The 17,385-nt window shown below is 49.7% G+C and overlaps 8 protein-coding genes across 8 annotated transcripts; 5 read left to right on the forward strand and 3 right to left on the reverse strand.

Moving 5' to 3' along the window:
• Positions 1-43: 43 nt before the first annotated feature.
• On the forward strand, positions 44-1,509 carry N7457_004466 (uncharacterized protein; the record flags this gene model as incomplete). The annotated part of the gene is made up of 7 exons (XM_057175511.1): positions 44-187; positions 240-383; positions 443-592; positions 645-767; positions 830-985; positions 1,062-1,225; positions 1,293-1,509. 7 exons carry the CDS (start codon positions 44-46, stop codon positions 1,507-1,509), a joined length of 1,098 nt encoding a protein of 365 aa, XP_057032558.1.
• Positions 1,510-2,145: 636 nt separating this feature from the next.
• N7457_004467 (bestrophin family protein) lies at positions 2,146-3,533 on the reverse strand (the record flags this gene model as incomplete). Its single annotated transcript, XM_057175512.1, has 5 exons — positions 2,146-2,554; positions 2,608-3,022; positions 3,087-3,165; positions 3,220-3,366; positions 3,387-3,533. The coding sequence occupies 5 exons, from the start codon at positions 3,531-3,533 to the stop codon at positions 2,146-2,148; spliced, it is 1,197 nt and encodes a 398-aa protein (XP_057032559.1).
• Positions 3,534-3,906: 373 nt separating this feature from the next.
• Positions 3,907-4,884, forward strand: N7457_004468 (uncharacterized protein; the record flags this gene model as incomplete). Its single annotated transcript, XM_057175513.1, has 1 exon — positions 3,907-4,884. The coding sequence occupies one exon, from the start codon at positions 3,907-3,909 to the stop codon at positions 4,882-4,884; it is 978 nt and encodes a 325-aa protein (XP_057032560.1).
• Positions 4,885-5,004: 120 nt separating this feature from the next.
• Positions 5,005-5,635, forward strand: N7457_004469 (uncharacterized protein; the record flags this gene model as incomplete). The annotated part of the gene is made up of 2 exons (XM_057175514.1): positions 5,005-5,484; positions 5,546-5,635. The coding sequence occupies 2 exons, from the start codon at positions 5,005-5,007 to the stop codon at positions 5,633-5,635; spliced, it is 570 nt and encodes a 189-aa protein (XP_057032561.1).
• A 450-nt stretch (positions 5,636-6,085) lies between these two features.
• N7457_004470 (FHA domain protein) lies at positions 6,086-7,862 on the reverse strand (the record flags this gene model as incomplete). The annotated part of the gene is made up of 3 exons (XM_057175515.1): positions 6,086-6,661; positions 6,715-6,811; positions 6,865-7,862. The coding sequence occupies 3 exons, from the start codon at positions 7,860-7,862 to the stop codon at positions 6,086-6,088; spliced, it is 1,671 nt and encodes a 556-aa protein (XP_057032562.1).
• A 1,715-nt stretch (positions 7,863-9,577) lies between these two features.
• vac8 (protein anchor VAC8) lies at positions 9,578-11,668 on the forward strand (the record flags this gene model as incomplete). Its single annotated transcript, XM_057175516.1, has 6 exons — positions 9,578-9,751; positions 9,863-9,983; positions 10,043-10,156; positions 10,219-10,452; positions 10,516-11,265; positions 11,337-11,668. The coding sequence occupies 6 exons, from the start codon at positions 9,578-9,580 to the stop codon at positions 11,666-11,668; spliced, it is 1,725 nt and encodes a 574-aa protein (XP_057032563.1).
• A 483-nt stretch (positions 11,669-12,151) lies between these two features.
• N7457_004472 (exosome non-catalytic core subunit CSL4) lies at positions 12,152-12,889 on the forward strand (the record flags this gene model as incomplete). Its single annotated transcript, XM_057175517.1, has 1 exon — positions 12,152-12,889. One exon carries the CDS (start codon positions 12,152-12,154, stop codon positions 12,887-12,889), a length of 738 nt encoding a protein of 245 aa, XP_057032564.1.
• A 903-nt stretch (positions 12,890-13,792) lies between these two features.
• Positions 13,793-17,382, reverse strand: N7457_004473 (GTPase RIA1; the record flags this gene model as incomplete). Its single annotated transcript, XM_057175518.1, has 6 exons — positions 13,793-14,172; positions 14,266-14,579; positions 14,639-16,159; positions 16,215-17,155; positions 17,235-17,255; positions 17,320-17,382. 6 exons carry the CDS (start codon positions 17,380-17,382, stop codon positions 13,793-13,795), a joined length of 3,240 nt encoding a protein of 1,079 aa, XP_057032565.1.
• Between the last annotated feature and the right edge of the window lie 3 nt (positions 17,383-17,385).

The raw sequence follows: 17,385 nt of genomic DNA on the forward strand, positions 1-17,385 counted from the left end.
GTTACTGCGTCTTCATTGGCCAACTTGGCCTTTCTTCGAAAACATGGATGATATAGATCTTGCAGAAATCGCCCAACAGTTATCTGATCTGGAAGTAGCCCTTTTCCTGTGCCTCGTGGCCCGTGAACAATGCTTGATCGAGACTACCAGCCACTGTATCCATGACCTTGCCAAAGAACTTGCTTTGGTATGTCAATCTATACTTCAAAACGTGAACACATTACCTGATTCAAAACTAGATTGGCTCGACTACCTTCAATCATCCATACTGCATCCTTGACTGTTCGTCGTCAACGTCCATGGATGACATTTTCAATGACGTTCTCACATCAGATGCTCGCCCAAATCGACGTCTATCACGTCCTTGGTTGAACACAGAACCAGTATGTGGATATCCTTGAGTGTCGACTATGATCAAAGGATTTTAGGCTGATTAATCTAGTCAAGCAAACGATCTTCCTTCAAAAGTTTGGCAGACTACAGCAAGTCACCAACTCCACTTACGCCACTTCCTGGAAGTAATGTGGTCAATATTGTGATTGCAAAAAACTTTAATTTTGTCAACGATGATATCCAAGTGCATATGTTGCAGGTACATGCTCCGCTGGACAATATAGTAAGCAGGCTGCTAACATCGAATACAGTTAATGCGATCCAGGGAGTTGGTCACTGAGAGCGGGACTCTGATTGCACCTGAAGACTTCCTTTTCATTCCTCTTGTGGCGCGAGATTTTGATCAACCCCGACCTCGTTTAAAATCACACCTTGTTAGTAATTTTTCATACATGCCGCAGTTTGTCAGGTCTCCATTTTGCTAATATCAGGGTAGATCGATAATCTTTTCATCTCCCATTTCCATAGCCCAGACACTGGGTACACATATCTCGAAGAGAATGATTGGCTTTCAGATGGACAGCTCTCTGGTTCCTCTGTTCTTCATAAGTCAAAATCAAAGTCAATGAACGATTTCACAGTCAACCCAACGGTATGTTTGATTCTTTTCTCGCTCCTCCGGTTTTAGGGCCGCGAGCAAAACATCAAGGTCTGATACTGAACTCAAGACCCTACAGACGATGGATCTACTTCGAAAAGCGACTGCATCAGTCAGCATAAGCGCTGAAGTCTCTCGGTACATCCAGGATATCGTTGTATTCCTGCGGCTCAGCCGCGCTGTTGCAAGCGGCGTATCTGCCAAAGCTAACATTCACTTCTCACGATTTGCACAGTAAGTCCGCACAATTCCTCCGCTAACCCAGTCGTATCTTGCTCATGTCATTAATTTTATTATCCAGACTTTTAGCCCCTCTTCATGGCATCGATTATCTGACTCCCTCAATCGTGGCTCTAGCCGCCAGGAAGGTCTTTCGCCATCGAATTACCGTCACTGCACCTGGTGAGGACCGTAGTTTACAATATGGGAGTAATCTACATGCGTCATCTCATGTTCTTGCGGACGTGACACCGGATTCAATCCTAGATGGCGTTCTAGCGCTCGAGCCACCTTTATGAGATGATGGATCTGCTTATTCTTGGCCATTGTATTGGATACCCTACTGAAATATATTTCGTCTGCTTTGCAATCTGTGGGGTCACACCTTGGAGTTGGCAACATTAGGACTACTACATATTTGTATAAAAGAGTCAGTTTAGGTTTCATTTCCGTCTATAAATCCTTAAGGTTCTTGACACTGTGGCTGTGTCTATATACATCTCTTCCAACCTCCTATTCAGAATTCATGAGGTTGTTCGTCGGTTTCTAAGTTACCGATGCCATGAAATGAAAAGCAATTCAACGGAAATAACGACAATATATATTTTCAATGCATCTGAGCATGGTGTGGGAAACTGCTTTTGCGACTGATTGCGTATATTCCCTCTACGGCGGAAGGAGTAAGGCTCGAGATACAATGCTTGTGTCTTCAATTCACCCAAAAATACCGCATCTCCTGCTAGAGGCCCTGGAATACTCATATTTCCATACTCGGATATGGATTTTCAATATGGATTTTCAATATGGATTTTCAATATGGATTTTCAAGCCCTAGACGAAGTTCTATCTCTAGCGACGAGGACCATATATAATGTTCGATTACTGAAAATCATCGTACCAGAGATATAGCTGACGAGTATTCCGTCCCCAATATCTCACTCTCGCCTACCAGTGCTCGGCCTCAATCGCAAGAACAAGTCTGGAGGCATATACTTCTCGTCCGCACTTGCATTCCCAGCTTCTTTGCGATCGGGTGTCAAACAAAGGTCACCATGGACTGCACCGGCAGGCTGTTGTCTCAAGGTTTCCATGGCTTTCGAGTGCGTGCGCCACTCAGACAGAACAACGTCAATTTCAGTCTTGGCGTCCCCAACAATAGCGTCCATCTTGATGTCATTCCTATCGTAGCCAAAGGGGTCTTCCAGCTGAGAGCCTATACCATCAATGCCATAAAGCGTGAAGATAACGAGGCTGACAATTGGAATGGCCCACCAACCCATCTCATCAACCATTGCAAACGGTAGGACACAACCAAAGAGAGCGAGGACTTGCTTTTGATGGATCCTGGTTCCAAGTTGTTAGCATTCGGAACGTACAAGGCTAGGGCAGAGACTTACAGATGAGCCACTGGAATTGGAGTCAACTTGATCGTTTCCATTTTCCCATATGCATCAGTCAAGGTGTTCAACTGGGCTTGCATCTGACTAGCACCAGGAGCGGGATACCATCCACGCTGTTCGCCACGCTTGATAAACCCATCAATGAAAAATGTCAATTGGAATGGAAGCCCCAATCCCTCGTCTTCATGACCTTCCAGTCCTGCTGGTAGTAGGTTTGCATATTCCGGGTTATACAGCGTAGTACCGTGGAGGTTCAAATCCTCCTCGATGGAGTTGCCAAAAACCCAAGCAGCGCCCCATTCAGCTCGTAAATGGTTCTTCACGGCATACGGAATAGCCATGAGAATGCGAATAGTGCGTTCGATATCCTCGCGCTCTGCGGCGGTGGGGGGGGCCTCGCTTAGAATTGTAACTATTTGTTGCAATTGTGCGGACGAGATTGCGCACACATGTATTGAGCGCGTTCATTCCGTTACGACCGTCCCAGAATCGATTGTAGGATGTTTGGTTGCGGAAGACAAGCATCAAACCTACGACTATGGATAGCGAGGGGATCTGAGTTTGCGATGTTTAGTCGCAATCTTATTGGTTTGATCCGGGGATACGTACGATAGTGCTAGGAAGACCGACGGTTTCGAATACGAAAGTATCCAAGTAAACGATCAACGCAGTGAAGACTGCGTGTAGAAAGACCGGTAATAAGATAGCGCCATGGATGGCGCCTTTGATAAAGCGAAAGACGAGTGGCCATCTTCTCTAGATCAGCATATACGGACAAATTGTAAGACTGACTTGGCCCACCTTCTTGGCTTGATGCGTGACGTCAGCTGGTGAGGATGGGTACCGCGTCGCTGATGATGATGTATTGTAGTGTTTTGGCGACTCAGGGTCGGAGTGGGTGGCTCGCTGAAATTTAACCTCATGTTATCAAGTTGAGATCTGGGCCGATCTCGGGGCATACTGTGCGGCTGCAAAAAAGCAATGAACCAATCAGTCAACCCTGGGACACGCTCTTGATCATCTCAAATCCGGGGAAGGATTGAGATATGCCGTTGACATCGCAGACCCACTTGGTCTTTTTAGCGCCAACATGTGACCTACTATACAGTTCTCGAGATGATACATACAACATACTTCGATTATTCACATCAGAGCCCGAAGACATCCAATAAGCGTCTAGCAGAATAACGGGAGGCGACATAATTTACATTGCGCGCCACCTGCGGGCACGCACGACGTCAACCCAACCCCTCCTGCATTCTCCAACCGTCCCAATCCAAGTATCTTTATATCGCCATGTCTGAGATTCTTGTGATTACTTGCCCCAACGGCAGACAATGCTCCCACCTTATTCCTCTTCTATACAACAAATCTAAATTCAAACTCCGCCTAGCAGCACACACCTCCAAGTCCGCCAATAGTCTCCAACACAGCTACCCGGACGCAGAGATAACAACATGCGATATAACCTCCCTAGCCGACTGCCGCAAGCTTCTCGGCAACGCAACAGCAATCTACCATGTAGGCCCATCTCTCCACTCCCGAGAAATGGAAATCGGGATCAACATGATCGACGCAGCCGTTGCCGAGAGCCAGAAGCCAGAAGCCAACTTCAAGCACTTCGTATACTCCAGCGTTCTAGGTACTCAGCATCGAAACCTCATGCAACATGATCACAAATGTCGTGTTGAAGAGAGACTGCTGCTAAGTCCTCTGAACTTCACAATCCTCCAACCGACCAATTTCATGGATGTGTACCCGGCTGCCAGCCTAGCTCAGATGGAAACGCCGTCCATCGAGTATATCTGGAACATTTACAATCCCAATGTTGCCAACAGTGTCATCGCACTTAGGGATCTGGCTGAGGCTGCAGCCCGGGTTCTGGACGAGCGGGAAGCACACTATTTCGCTCAGTATCCACTGTGCTCGACGTTCCCGGTATCTGATGTGGATGTTGTAAAGATCATTAGCAAATATATCGGTAAGGAGATATATGTCCCCATTCCCACTTTTGAAGAAGGCGTTAGCAAGGTCTTGAAGCTTCTGTATGCCGGTGAGAGCGGCGTGTATTCCGGGGATCGGGTGAATGCGGATATGAGATGGCCAGCTGCGCTGGGAGATGTACGTCCTGATATCACAAGAGACGAGGCCGAGAGGCTGATTTTGTTCTATAATCGGCGTGGATTGAAGGGAAACCCAAGTGTTCTGAGGTGGTTGATTGGCAGGGAGCCTACGAGTGTCGATCAATGGGTGAAGATTCAGTTAGAACTCTAGTCTCATTGTGGTCTGATCGAGCTTGTCTGGATGTCAGCCAATGGGGCCACGAGAGGAGGCAAACATCAAAAACGCGGGGTAAACTTAGACTGTACCCATATGCCTTGTTTGCAAATCAATATGCTTTCCTTTCTTGACCTGCCTGCGGAGATCCGCTTGATGATATATAAGCATTCGCTCAATCCTAATGAATACGTGAAGAGCTATGGAAAGCTGGGGGACCATACAGTGTCGCCAGCTGATGGTCCGTTATGCACTTTTCCTCGATCTTATGTCGAGCGATATACGCCATCTATCCTCCTGCTTAACAAGCAAATTACCACCGAGGCTCTGCATCTTTTATATCGCATCCCGCTCAACCTGTACGGGACGCCGAGCACGTATTTCGTGATGCGTCAAATGGATATCACGGAATTCATCAGCGAGCATATCCTCCAGAGAATCCGCTACGGTGTTCTACGGCTTGACCGTGCCCATAAACATTTTGTCCTTACACTCTTGGACATTTGGGGTGCTGACAATCGGTTGGAACGATTGGATGTTTACTGCCCCAAGCGGGCACGGCTTGACAGTCGGCATTGGGAAGTTGTGGCAAGCAGGGTGGGTTATGACTCCTTTTGCCGGATGTTCATGGTAGGTTGATCACTGAAAACCTTTCTAGCTTTGGACCTTCTCGGGTGTGGTTCCAGTTGTGTTTCACAGCGTTGATGATCCGCTCAAGGTAGAGAGGCCTGCGGGGCTACGTAGATAGGAGAGTAGGCGAGGGAGAGACTGTCATAGTAGACAGGTAAGGTTGTGTCGGCACCGATTCAGCATTGGAACAGCTGGAGGCTAACGAATAATTGGTCCTAATCTGCTTAGGGACCCGAAAACAACAGTCCAGAGCCGAATGGGTATCAGAAAACATTGAGGCAGGGGGATATCAGCAGGGCAAGAGAGGGAGACAAGGGAACGCTAAGCCGCCACGATGAATCAAATTCAATGGAAGAGGTGAACGCTATTGAACAATGCAAACAGTGTATATGAGGTGTGCACCCGAAACCAAAGCAGACAGGATTCCTTGCAACAGAGATATCGCAAAATGCACACATGATAGTTGCCCACAAAAGGATAGATGACAAAAAGAATGATGGGTTATGTATTAAATTAAATGCTCAAAGCCTTCGCTTTCCAGTTATTATTGTATACCAAAGGGAGCATCTCACGGCATCCCTGCTCGACCATCAAAGGCCAGAGGACCCGAGTCGTTTCGTGGAGTCAATGGGTTGTCATCAGATGTTGGGGTGTCTGATCGTAGTTGTGATTGACGAGCCGGCACATTGAGTGGTTGTGTCGGTTGCCACCCGGGGATGCTAATAGTCGCGCTGCGAATCAGGTCATCGGTGCTTGAATTGGGGGCCGGCGAGGCTGAGCTTCGAGTGTCATCGGTCTGCTGATCATCTTGAAGATGCAGATTCTCAACATCGCTGGCCAAGTGTTCTTCAGCAAGATCTCCAAGCTGCTCATGCGATCCCTCTGTGCTGTTTGTTTCAATAACCGAACGCCGCTCCGTCTCAGCCTGCTCTCCAGAGTCAGTGGATGCCATGACTTCCGTCGGCTGGGTCTCATTTTTCTCCTCGGCGTCATTCGAATCATCGACCTCGGCGTTGAGATCAGTGAATGCACGGCAGTTGGGACATTGGAACATAGGGTAATCGGGCGAGTGAAGTAGACGACTGATGCATTTGTAATGCCAGACATGTGCGCATGCTGCCATGAACAAACACTGGTAAGGCCGCTTCAGAGCAGTTAGTAGATGCAAAATTGGCAAAAGATAAACATGAGACTAACCAAGACAGAGCCAAGACAAATTGAACATTCACGGCAACCCGAGTAGTCAGATGTTTCACCCTTCCCTAAGTTTTTGATAAGACTTTCTGTGTTTTTGCTGGAAGATGGGTTAGCACCACACGACACTTAGGATCGGAGGCAAAATCTTACTTGAACTCATTGGGTTTCTGCTGCCATGATCGATTGCATTCGATTCGAATCCGGACGCATCGAAAGATCATTTCTTCTCCGCCGCGGAAGTCGATACCCAACTGCACGATGTCACCGTCTTTGATGGAATACAGACGGGAGACCATATTCGGCTGACTCAAGCGCATGTGGTTCAAGAAAGTGCCCGAAGAACTGCCAACATCTTTGAGATGCCACTGTCCATTCACGTACAAGAACTCGCAATGTTTGCGGCTGACTACCTTCGACTTGAATCCCACTGGGGCATCCGAGGGCTCAGTGGGGTTGGGGGTCGACAGCCCATCGCGCTCCGAGTATCGACCGACCCGAATCACACAGCTCTCGGACGGCAAGGTGCGGGCAACTGGGACGAAAGGCAACGAGGGCCTGGAGCTTTGAACAGAGTCTTGGTAAGGGAAGAACCGGATGGTTGCCTTTGTGTCCGATTTTGATGGAGCCACCTGCTCCTCTGCGGGAGCGCTGGTAGGCTCGGCTGCATTACTTGAGGCGGGGCCCGGCTCGGGGGAAGGAGTGGACTCTTGAGGATTGGTGTCTGTGGCCCGCTCTACTGTACGAGGTGGTGGACGCTGAACGGCCGATGCGCTCCTCAAGCGGGCCATAACATGTGACGTTTGAGTAACGTCGTTCGAGGGTGTAGAATCGGTGGACTCAGTCGAGGAGGTTGGGCTGCTGAGTTCGGCACCAAAACCGTAACTCGGGGCGGGCGCAGAGGTGTAACGAGAAAGTGTCGGGTGGTCACTTTCTGGGCATGGGGGAGCTGTGGGGTTTGTCGGAGAGATCGAGTCCGAGATCGAGGACCACCAAGGAAGTCGACTACTCAAACTGTGTCTATAACGATTACCGGTCGGCAAGGTCGCGGAGATGTTGTGAGTATAAGTTCGTAAATGGCTGAAGCGACGCAGGCGACTGGGGCGAGGGCTGTCAGGGAGGGAAGTGGAGGCGGTGACTGATGCAGACATGGATTCGGTTTTGCGACCATGAAAGGACTGCTTCACCAGGATACAGAAAGACAAATGGAAAGAGATTTAGACGGGCAACGTCACAAGTGGGATCTGCAACTGGGCTGATGCGATTCAATGAGTTACCAAGACATCATATGATAGGGCCGGTAAAGGAGAGATGATCAAAGAAGAAGATCGAGAGAAGTCGCGCATGCGATGCAAAAAGAAAGAAGGGGAAGAGAGCCAATAGCGATCCAAACGAAAAAAACCCTCCCCAGAAATTGCGACACGGCTCTTTGATTGTATAGTACTCCTTTATGGCAAACCCATTCATCGGCTACGAGCGCCCTGACAGTCAGCATGTCTTGGCGCTGGCAGAGGTTTCCCCGCAAATTCCTGTTTGATACTGAGCGTCCTGACGCCGGTTGCGGTGATATCTCAAGGATTCTCCATTTCTACATCCTACGCGAGATCGGGGGAATATGAGAACGGAAGCAGTGATAGACCACTTCAGACTACATGGAGACAACAGTCCCAACCATGTTGTAAGTCCCGAGTACGGACCACGGACTAGCGCTCTCTCTATACGGAGTATGCTACTTCAAGAGCCTTGCCCGATTGGGTAACCTGAGTCCACCCTGGTGATGCAAGCATTTCACTTCATGTACACCGTGCTCCGTACTCTGTCTATAGCAAATCCGTACGGAGTACTCCGTCCAAAGTAGCATCTATCTCAGTTACCCAGTGCTGATCAATGCCCTGAAGCCATAGCGAGATAGACGGAATAGAAAGAGCTGGGCTTCATCTGCCGAATAACCGCGGCCACCGAGTCGAATTAGTAATTAGTACTCCGTAGCCGTTTCGATATGCAGTTGCCGTGGACAGCTTATCCCCGGATCCCCGTATCCCCCATGTGAGATCCTTCACGAGGAATGGACTCCGAATCAACGCTAATCGACCCTATTCCTATATGACACTTCCAGGTGATCATCTGCGTCACTTGAAAACGAAATCACAAGAGCACATATGGGGAGAGGCCTTCATTGGTGTAGAAGTCCTGCACGGACCTTTGGGAGGCTGGGAACACTCGGGGCGCTTCAGACGGCCCGAGTCGAAGGCCAACAGAACTGGGAACCGATTCGACGATATAACCTGTGGGAGGGCCAGAATCCTTCATTGCCCTATGAGGTAGGTAGAGGCAGCGATGGATGGAGTATGGAATATATGGCTCCAGGGTAGTTGATGTAGTTGATCCCTTTTTCCGGATTGGTCAGCCCGGAGCTCGATGATGTATGCGCTGGAGCTTGCCCAGGTCCATCAAGGTTAATTCCAGATACTGCTTCTCATACCCTCATATCTTCATTTTGGGGGAGGCTTGAAGATCCGAGAGCTGAAGAGGGTAAATTCCACACGGAAGAACTGTAGATAAGCATTAGCTTCCCACGTATACCAGCCATTTGCTCTCGAGTTTCTGCCTGAGGAGACTAGTTTCGATCTTCCCCCTCCCTTAACAGAGACCTTGGAACTTCCTTCCTCCCAGCATCAGGAGGCTTCCCTCCAAAGTTACTTTCATCACGCGCTGTTTGCTTTTTACTTCTTCTGTGTTCCCCCCGAAGCTTTACCTTTCTGCCTTCACCTCCCTGAATCTCACTTCCCCGACCGCCCCATCTTCCTTTATCTCCGTTGACCTCATTAGTCGCAGCATCGCGCCCGATGCGGGCCTGCTCGCCAGCATGAGTGGAATCGCGAATGCCTGTTTGTCTTGCTTTTCAGCAGTAGACCGATGGTGTCATATAACGGCGTGTCTCGGTCCCATCGGAGCTCGTTCTCGAGACGGCATCTACGAAACCACTTTAGCTGATAATGAACGAGAGGCGGTATCAGACCTCTTGGGCTACCTGGAAAACGTACGTGCCATCCGATATTTACCTGCAACGTCTCCCTTCTATCAGTCTGGGACTGGTCTGCTGGGACATTGCCCTGCCCTGTGCATTCTGCTGACTTTCATCAATGGATAGCGCGCCGAGACAGACTTCTTCCACGGTGAACCGCTACGAGCATTGAGTACCCTGGTCTATTCTGAAAATGTCGACCTCCAACGAAGTGCCAGTTTGACTTTTGCCGAGATCACTGAGCGAGGTGCGTATCGCCGTTCGGATGGCAATGATGCAATACCTGACCTTTCATCTTATCTGCAGATGTACGCGAAGTTGATCGCGATACACTCGAGCCGATTCTATTCCTACTACAAAGTTCCGATATTGAAGTCCAACGGGCTGCCAGTGCAGCACTAGGCAATCTCGCGGTGAATGGTTGGTGCTCCTCCGCTTCACACTTCACCTGCGGTCGCTGACTCGATACAGCTGAGAACAAGGTCTTGATCGTCACCCTCGGGGGCTGGCTCCCCTGATTCGCCAGATGATGTCTCCCAATGTTGAGGTACAGTGCAATGCGGTTGGTTGTATCACGAATCTTGCGACGCATGAGGAAAACAAGGCCAAGATTGCCCGCTCTGGAGCCCTAGGCCCTCTCATTCGCCTGGCCAAATCGAAGGACATGCGTGTACAGCGTAATGCGACGGGCGCACTGCTCAATATGACCCATTCAGGTATGCCATATAGTTTTTTTTTCCCCATCTGGAAATGGATTCTTTCTCTAACACGAACACCAGATGATAACCGACAGCAACTCGTCAATGCTGGCGCCATCCCCGTCCTCGTGCATCTCCTTTCATCCCCCGACGTCGACGTTCAGTATTACTGCACAACAGCTCTCAGCAACATTGCCGTTGATTCGACCAATCGTAAGCGACTCGCTCAAACTGAGTCGCGCCTGGTACAATCCTTGGTTCATCTCATGGATTCATCCACCCCGAAAGTGCAATGTCAGGCGGCTCTTGCCCTGCGCAACCTTGCATCTGATGAGAAATACCAGCTTGAGATCGTTCGGGCGAAGGGTCTTTCCCCACTGCTGCGACTTCTACAATCCTCCTACCTTCCTCTCATTTTATCCGCCGTCGCATGTATCCGCAACATCTCTATCCATCCTCTCAACGAATCACCTATAATCGAAGCGGGCTTCTTGAAGCCACTGGTGGATCTTCTGGGTTCGACTGACAATGAAGAGATTCAATGTCACGCTATATCCACGCTTCGTAACCTCGCTGCTAGCTCGGATCGCAACAAGGAACTTGTTTTGCAGGCCGGAGCGGTGCAAAAATGCAAGGACCTGGTTCTCCGGGTCCCTCTCACAGTTCAATCTGAGATGACTGCTGCAATCGCTGTGCTGGCCCTCAGCGAAGAACTGAAGCCGCACCTTCTGAATCTGGGAGTCTTCGACGTCTTGATTCCTCTGACTAGTTCCGAGAGCATTGAGGTGCAAGGTAACAGCGCAGCTGCTTTGGGTAATCTGTCTTCGAAAGGTACGCCTCCCTCCTTTCTTGACGCTCCCTTTCTTCCTCCTTTGGGTCATGCTTTACTAACGAAGATATAGTCGGCGATTATTCCATGTTCGTTCGTGACTGGGCAGATGCCAATGGTGGCATCCATGGCTACCTTCATCGTTTCCTCGCCAGTGGAGACCCAACATTCCAGCACATTGCCATTTGGACTCTGCTCCAGCTTCTTGAGTCTGAAGACAAGAAGCTCATTGGATATATCTCACGATCCGAAGATATTGTTCGTTTAGTCAAGATCATCTCCGACAAGAACATCGAGTCAGATGAAGAAGACGTGGATGATGGCGAGGGCGAAGTCATTACTCTAGCCCGTCGTTGTTTGGAGCTGGTTGGAGCTGGTCCTAAGCAGACCCTGGTGGAAGCTTAAACTATCCGTTTTCTCTGTCTATTCTACCAGCGCCTTTTCTTCGGCCCCTTGTGTCTGCACCCTTTTTCCCCAGTCACTGGGCCTTGTATGGTCATTGAATCCACTTATTCACTTTCGTCAGCGGGCATTTGGAGTGATACGGATTCCTCTTTTATTTCTTCTGTTGTCGTTACATGTTCATGGTATTTCTGGGCTGGTGCCACTGTCTCTGTTATTCCAACGCATACACTGTGTATTAAGCTAGATATGGGCTCTATAGTTAATTGCCTGCAAACAAATGAACTGCTAAGCAAAGTTGTAAATGGATTTGGTGCATGTAGTGTAAAGCATCGCAAAAAGGCCAAGCGACAGACAAGCTGCACCGGATAAACGTTATCCCGCCCGGATCATAGCTCCCCCCAAAAAAAGCTCCCGAAAATTCACTGTCTTCTCTACAACACCCGGCACTTTTCCACCTCAACGCTACCCAAACATAACCACAATATGGCTTCTCTTCCACCAGTCGCCATTCCTGGGCAACGTCTTGGCCCTACATCAACATATTCTGCAGGCCCTGGCACACATGTCCAGCAATCCTTCATCTATGCGTCCATTGCCGGACCCGTAGTTGCAGACCCTGCCCAGCCGCATACATCAACACTACCAACCCTTAGAGTCTCACGAGTGACTCACTCCAATGGCCAAGCAGCCTCAAATGCCTCGGTCGCTCCATTGGCTACAAAATCAAAGCCCCGCTATAACACGCTACCTGCTGTGGAATCCATTGTTCTTGCACGAGTCACCCGCGTGCAGAAGCGACAAGCCACAGTCAACATTCTTGTTGTCTTAGACGAGTCAGCATCGCAAGCTCAAGACCAATCACGAACAACCTCAGACAATGATAATGTCGCCTCCATTCTCACATCCGCCGCCAATCCAGAAAACCACAGCAGCACTGATGAGCTGCGCTTCCAGGCACTAATCAGGAAGGAAGACGTGCGAGCTGTTGAAAAGGATCGGGTTGTTATGGATGAGATGTTCCGTGTGGGTGATATCGTGCGCGGCTCGGTCATCTCGCTCGGTGACCAGAGCTTTTACTACATCACCACCGCACGCAATGATCTCGGTGTGGTCATGGCTCGCAGCGATGCGGGTAATATGATGTTCCCTGTCAGTTGGAAGGAGATGAGAGATCCCGTCAGTGGAACTAGTGAGCCGAGGAAGGTTGCCCGGCCATTCTGAGAACATTGATTTACATGAACTCGATTCCCCCTCACTGCGTGGCCTCTGACTATTCCCCGTGAATATTCCATGGCTTCGTGTCTCAACCCTTTACCATTGTCTGGCCACATGGTGGTTCAACCAACAATATCCAAGCAGACTCTACCCTTGCCCACACACATTGCCGTGGCAAGTCTAGTTTGTTCCCGAGAGCATGGCCTTTCTATCTTCGGAATACATGGGTGTCCACAAGACGATACCCATCCTCACCTTGAGAAATGCCCACCAAGCATTCATACTTACTCTATGCTCTCAGACAGCATCATCCTGCTTGACCATAACGACGTTCATGTTTCGCAAAGCCAAGGACAGTCTTGCGTTTGATTTGATTCAATTACGCCAATGTGTACTCCTGGTCATGTGTATTATTGACATTGATAACGACTTCAGAATAAAGATACCCCACGGAACCATGGCTGAAAAGCTCATGTCGCTTCCGCCATTCCCACTTTCTCGATCCTCGCAGTGCACCGCTCTTGATCGTTCATCTCTTTCGCTTGTCTTTCCAAGTAGAGCTGCGCCAATGCCGCTAAGCGTAGACCCTACCGGGTAATCCTCCTTAGTATACACGGTCGAGACCTATGCCATGTCGGACTGTGTTTGTCAAGAGAGGAAGATTGAAGTTTTTCATCCGAGAAACACGCGGGGGACTCTCATCCTCTGCGACCCTCCTATTATCTCATCTGTCATGCTCAAGTCTACTCAGTGGAGCTCGACAGTTGTTTTGTGGAGTGACATTTCCATAAAAGACTTAATACTTCATATTTCGTACATCTATTTTTTGAAATCTCACAACGCAAATGAAATGCCAAATAAATCTCCAGTTTTGAACTCTGAACAGAATAGATACTATACCCGGAATCCTTATTTCTTCAATGTCTTCTGCTTCTCTGCATCAATCAACTTCCGGCCCTGAACAACCAGACCCTTCCGATTGCGCACGGCGTCCATGTATCGCTTCGCGACATTCTCCTTGTCAGCAAGCTCACCCAGATCCTCCAGCTCTTCCTCGGTGGCAGGCACCCAGAAGGGATCCTCGTCGAGAGCCTCGAAGCCTGCGAAGATGAGCTGGGGCTGTGCGGCGCCGGATGTGCGCTTGCGGATCTCCTCGGCGAATCCGAAGGACTCGGCTACGGGGAGGAGGGCCAGGATAGTGAAGAAAGGTGTGCCTTCTTTCATTAATTCGGAGAGAATACGGCCTCGGCGACGGGTGATGACTGCGTAGACGCGGCCCAGGACTTCGGCTTTGGGAGTGAAGATGAGATGTTAGTTGCGGGTTTGGTTTGAAGATGATATTATCGCATATAACGAAGGAAATGGGAGGAGGAAACACTTACTTGTCGCTTGAATCTCGCAACTGTACATTGCGAGCATGATGCGAGGACTCCAGTCCAGGAATCCTGCCGAGATACCCTCGCGGACTAGTCTGATTGATTCGCCCGTCAACCGGCCCATGTCGAGTTCGTCGCCTGCGTTACATTGCACGGATAAATCTTCTAAGAAGACGGCCACGCCTTGCATGGGCTCCTGGCACATGGGTCCTTGGCCTGTTGCAAGCTGGAAGGCATAGGCGATCTTGTCGTTGAAGTCTCGCACGAGGAGCGCTTGCTGGTTATCAGCTGCGATCTGTTGTTTGATATCGTCGGCCAAGCTAGAGAGTGGATGTTAGATATAACGGACAGATGCAGCGTTGTTCGGAATCAGACTTACAATTTCTCGCATGTATTGACTGCTGTTGCATCAACCAGAATGTTGGGTCCGACTCTTCGGGGTCCGAAGGCAGTGATTCGGTCGACGACATTCTTCCATAGTTCCTTGTCTTCCTTGATCTCGTCGTCGAACAGTTTATCGAGTCCTTCGCGGAACTCTTGCTTGGAGAGAATGTGGCCTTCGGGCGCCTCGCCAGTGCCGTCGATGGCACCTTCGGTTGCATTCTCGGTATCTGTCTTGCCTTCCGTCTCTGAGCGCTTCTCCAATTGGAGCTGCTTGATCGTGCTAACTTGTTTGGAGAGGAACTCAGTCACGGCCTCTGGCATTGGGACCACACGAAGACGAAGCGTCAGTTGCTTCGAAGCGGAAACGGTGAGAACGGTTCCACGTCCAAGCTCTGGGTTTTTAGGTGCGGCCATCTCGGGTCCATGAACAATAGTTTCACGATAAGGGACGATAGCCTCGCCGGTTTGAATCTCGCAACGTGCGAACCGCTCCCGGAGATCCGTCACACAACGCTCCAAGTGGAGTTCACCTGCCGTGAGAATAACGTGTTCACCACTAGGAAGCACCTCGTACTGTGCGCAGGGGTCACTTTGTTCAAGCAGTCGCAGTCCAGTGACCATTTTGCTCAAATCGGCAGGGTTGACCGGTTCCAGCGCAACTCGGACGATGGGCGGCATGCTCAGCGATACACCAGCCAAGTTGATACTTCCGTCCAGTCGACTACAGAGTGTGCCTGTCTTCAGCACATGGCCTGCAAGACCTCCAATTCCAAATACCACACCAGCTGGCACGGACTGGAGAGGCTCAAGGGCTCTACCCATCATCAGGTACAGGTCCGTGACTGTAACCTTCTTTGGCTCCGGGCTAGCGTGCGGGTGGGCCGGTGAGAATTTGGGCGGGAGCACGTAGATTTCATCACCAACCGAAAGGGTTCCTGAATACAAACGTGCAAATCCAATAAGGTGATCGGGGTCCTCTTTCTCCACATGCTCTTCTTCTGGTTCATCCGTCGTCTCGGTGATCAGTGAGGTGGTTTCGAACATCGATGTCATGCGTTCAAAGTCATCTGCTTTTCCATTGCTGGCCTCTGCCTGCATCTTTGCAATCTCCTCTCGCTTGCGGCGAGCGATCTCAAGAGCTTGGTCTGCGGTCATGGTGCCAGTGGTTCGCTTTTTACTAGCCATAAGCTCGCTCTCCGGGATCGCAACCATCTTGCTGACATATGCCACGACGGGTTCTTCGGGCCCTGTCTTGAACTCAATCATGGCCTTCTTGATATCATCGGCGATGAAATCAGCGCCAGGTGATGTTTTAATCATTTCCGGTAGTCGTGCGGCTTGGGCGGCCGGGGGACTGGGGAGATATTCAATAACGGAAACCAGCAATGCGGTAGATAGCGGCAGCCATTGAGAGAACAATGTGTTCATGATGTTCCTGGGGTCACGTCCACGCAAGATATATGGCGGGATGTTAATGTTCAGTGACTTGGTGATCTTTTCTAGCAAGATCGGGTCCCTAGCGAATATTGGTATTAGCATCGATAGGATCACTGATCTCGTTGTCTACTCACCCTTTGCCTTTGTCACCACCCGTGGTAGCTTGGTAGGCTGCCCAAATGCTATCCAAAACCAACTGAACGAACATGGGCTTCAAAGCTCGACCCTTAAGATGCTTTGCGCCCAAGACACGTTTCGTCTTAGGGTCTAGATAATAATCACCCCAAAGGACTTTCTCCAAGACGGTGCGTTTGATTCCGAGTTTCTTTTCGTAAATGGCAGCGAATTGTCTGATAGTGAAAGCCCACCCATCGACAGCACTGCAGAAGATGACGTTATTCTTCTCAGGAGCAAAATAAAGATCTTCATCGTCGCGCTCTTCAAACTCAGTCGACTCGGTAATAATTGATGCCGATTCATCATCTGCTGAAGATTTCTTTGGGTCTTTATCTCGAGCTGCAGAAGCATTGATACGTTCTTCCATACGCTCACGCCACTGCAGATCTTCTTCCATGCGCTCACCCTGGTAGAAACTGCCAATGACAGCATTGACCTGTTCCAACAGTCGACTAAGATGCGAGAAGGCCTCGGCAGGGCTCATCTTCAGCTCTGTTACCAGGCGGTCCATCTTGTTGATAACCAAGATCGGCTTCAACTGCTCGACCCACGTCTGTCGCAGGACTGTCACAGTCTGACTACAGACACCTTCGACCGCATCAACGAGAACCACTGCACCATCGCAAAGACGCGATGCGGTTGAAACTTCGCTGCTGAAATCGATATGTCCAGGTGAATCAATTAGGTTGATCAGATACTCCCTAGGGGCTGGTGCAGCTTCCGGACTTGGGCGGCGAAGCATCGAGAAGAACAATGAGATAGCTGAAGACTCCATTGTAATACCTCGGAGCTGCTCGTCCGGGCGAGAGTCCAGGTAGCGGATCTTACCCGCCAACTTGGGTGAAATGATGCCATTTGTGGCTATGAGACTGTCCGTCAAAGATGTTTTGCCGTGATCCTAAAATAGAAGAAAAAAATCGGCAATTAGATTTCTTTTTTTGCTTTTCTCTCAAACATAAGGATAATTTTGCACATACGACGTGGGCTAAAATGCAGATCTGAATGAGATTAGTATAAAGCCGTGACATCAGACCTCAGAGTAGGATGGAGGGGCACACGCACATTTCTTATGTCCTCGGGCTTCCGCTGGAGCCGGACGAGCTGGTCGACATTAACTACAGGCATCTT

Source organism: Penicillium paradoxum (assembly GCF_028828445.1).
Source record: "Penicillium paradoxum strain IBT 22861 chromosome Unknown utg000004l_segment0_segment0, whole genome shotgun sequence".
NCBI lineage: Eukaryota > Fungi > Ascomycota > Eurotiomycetes > Eurotiales > Aspergillaceae > Penicillium > Penicillium paradoxum.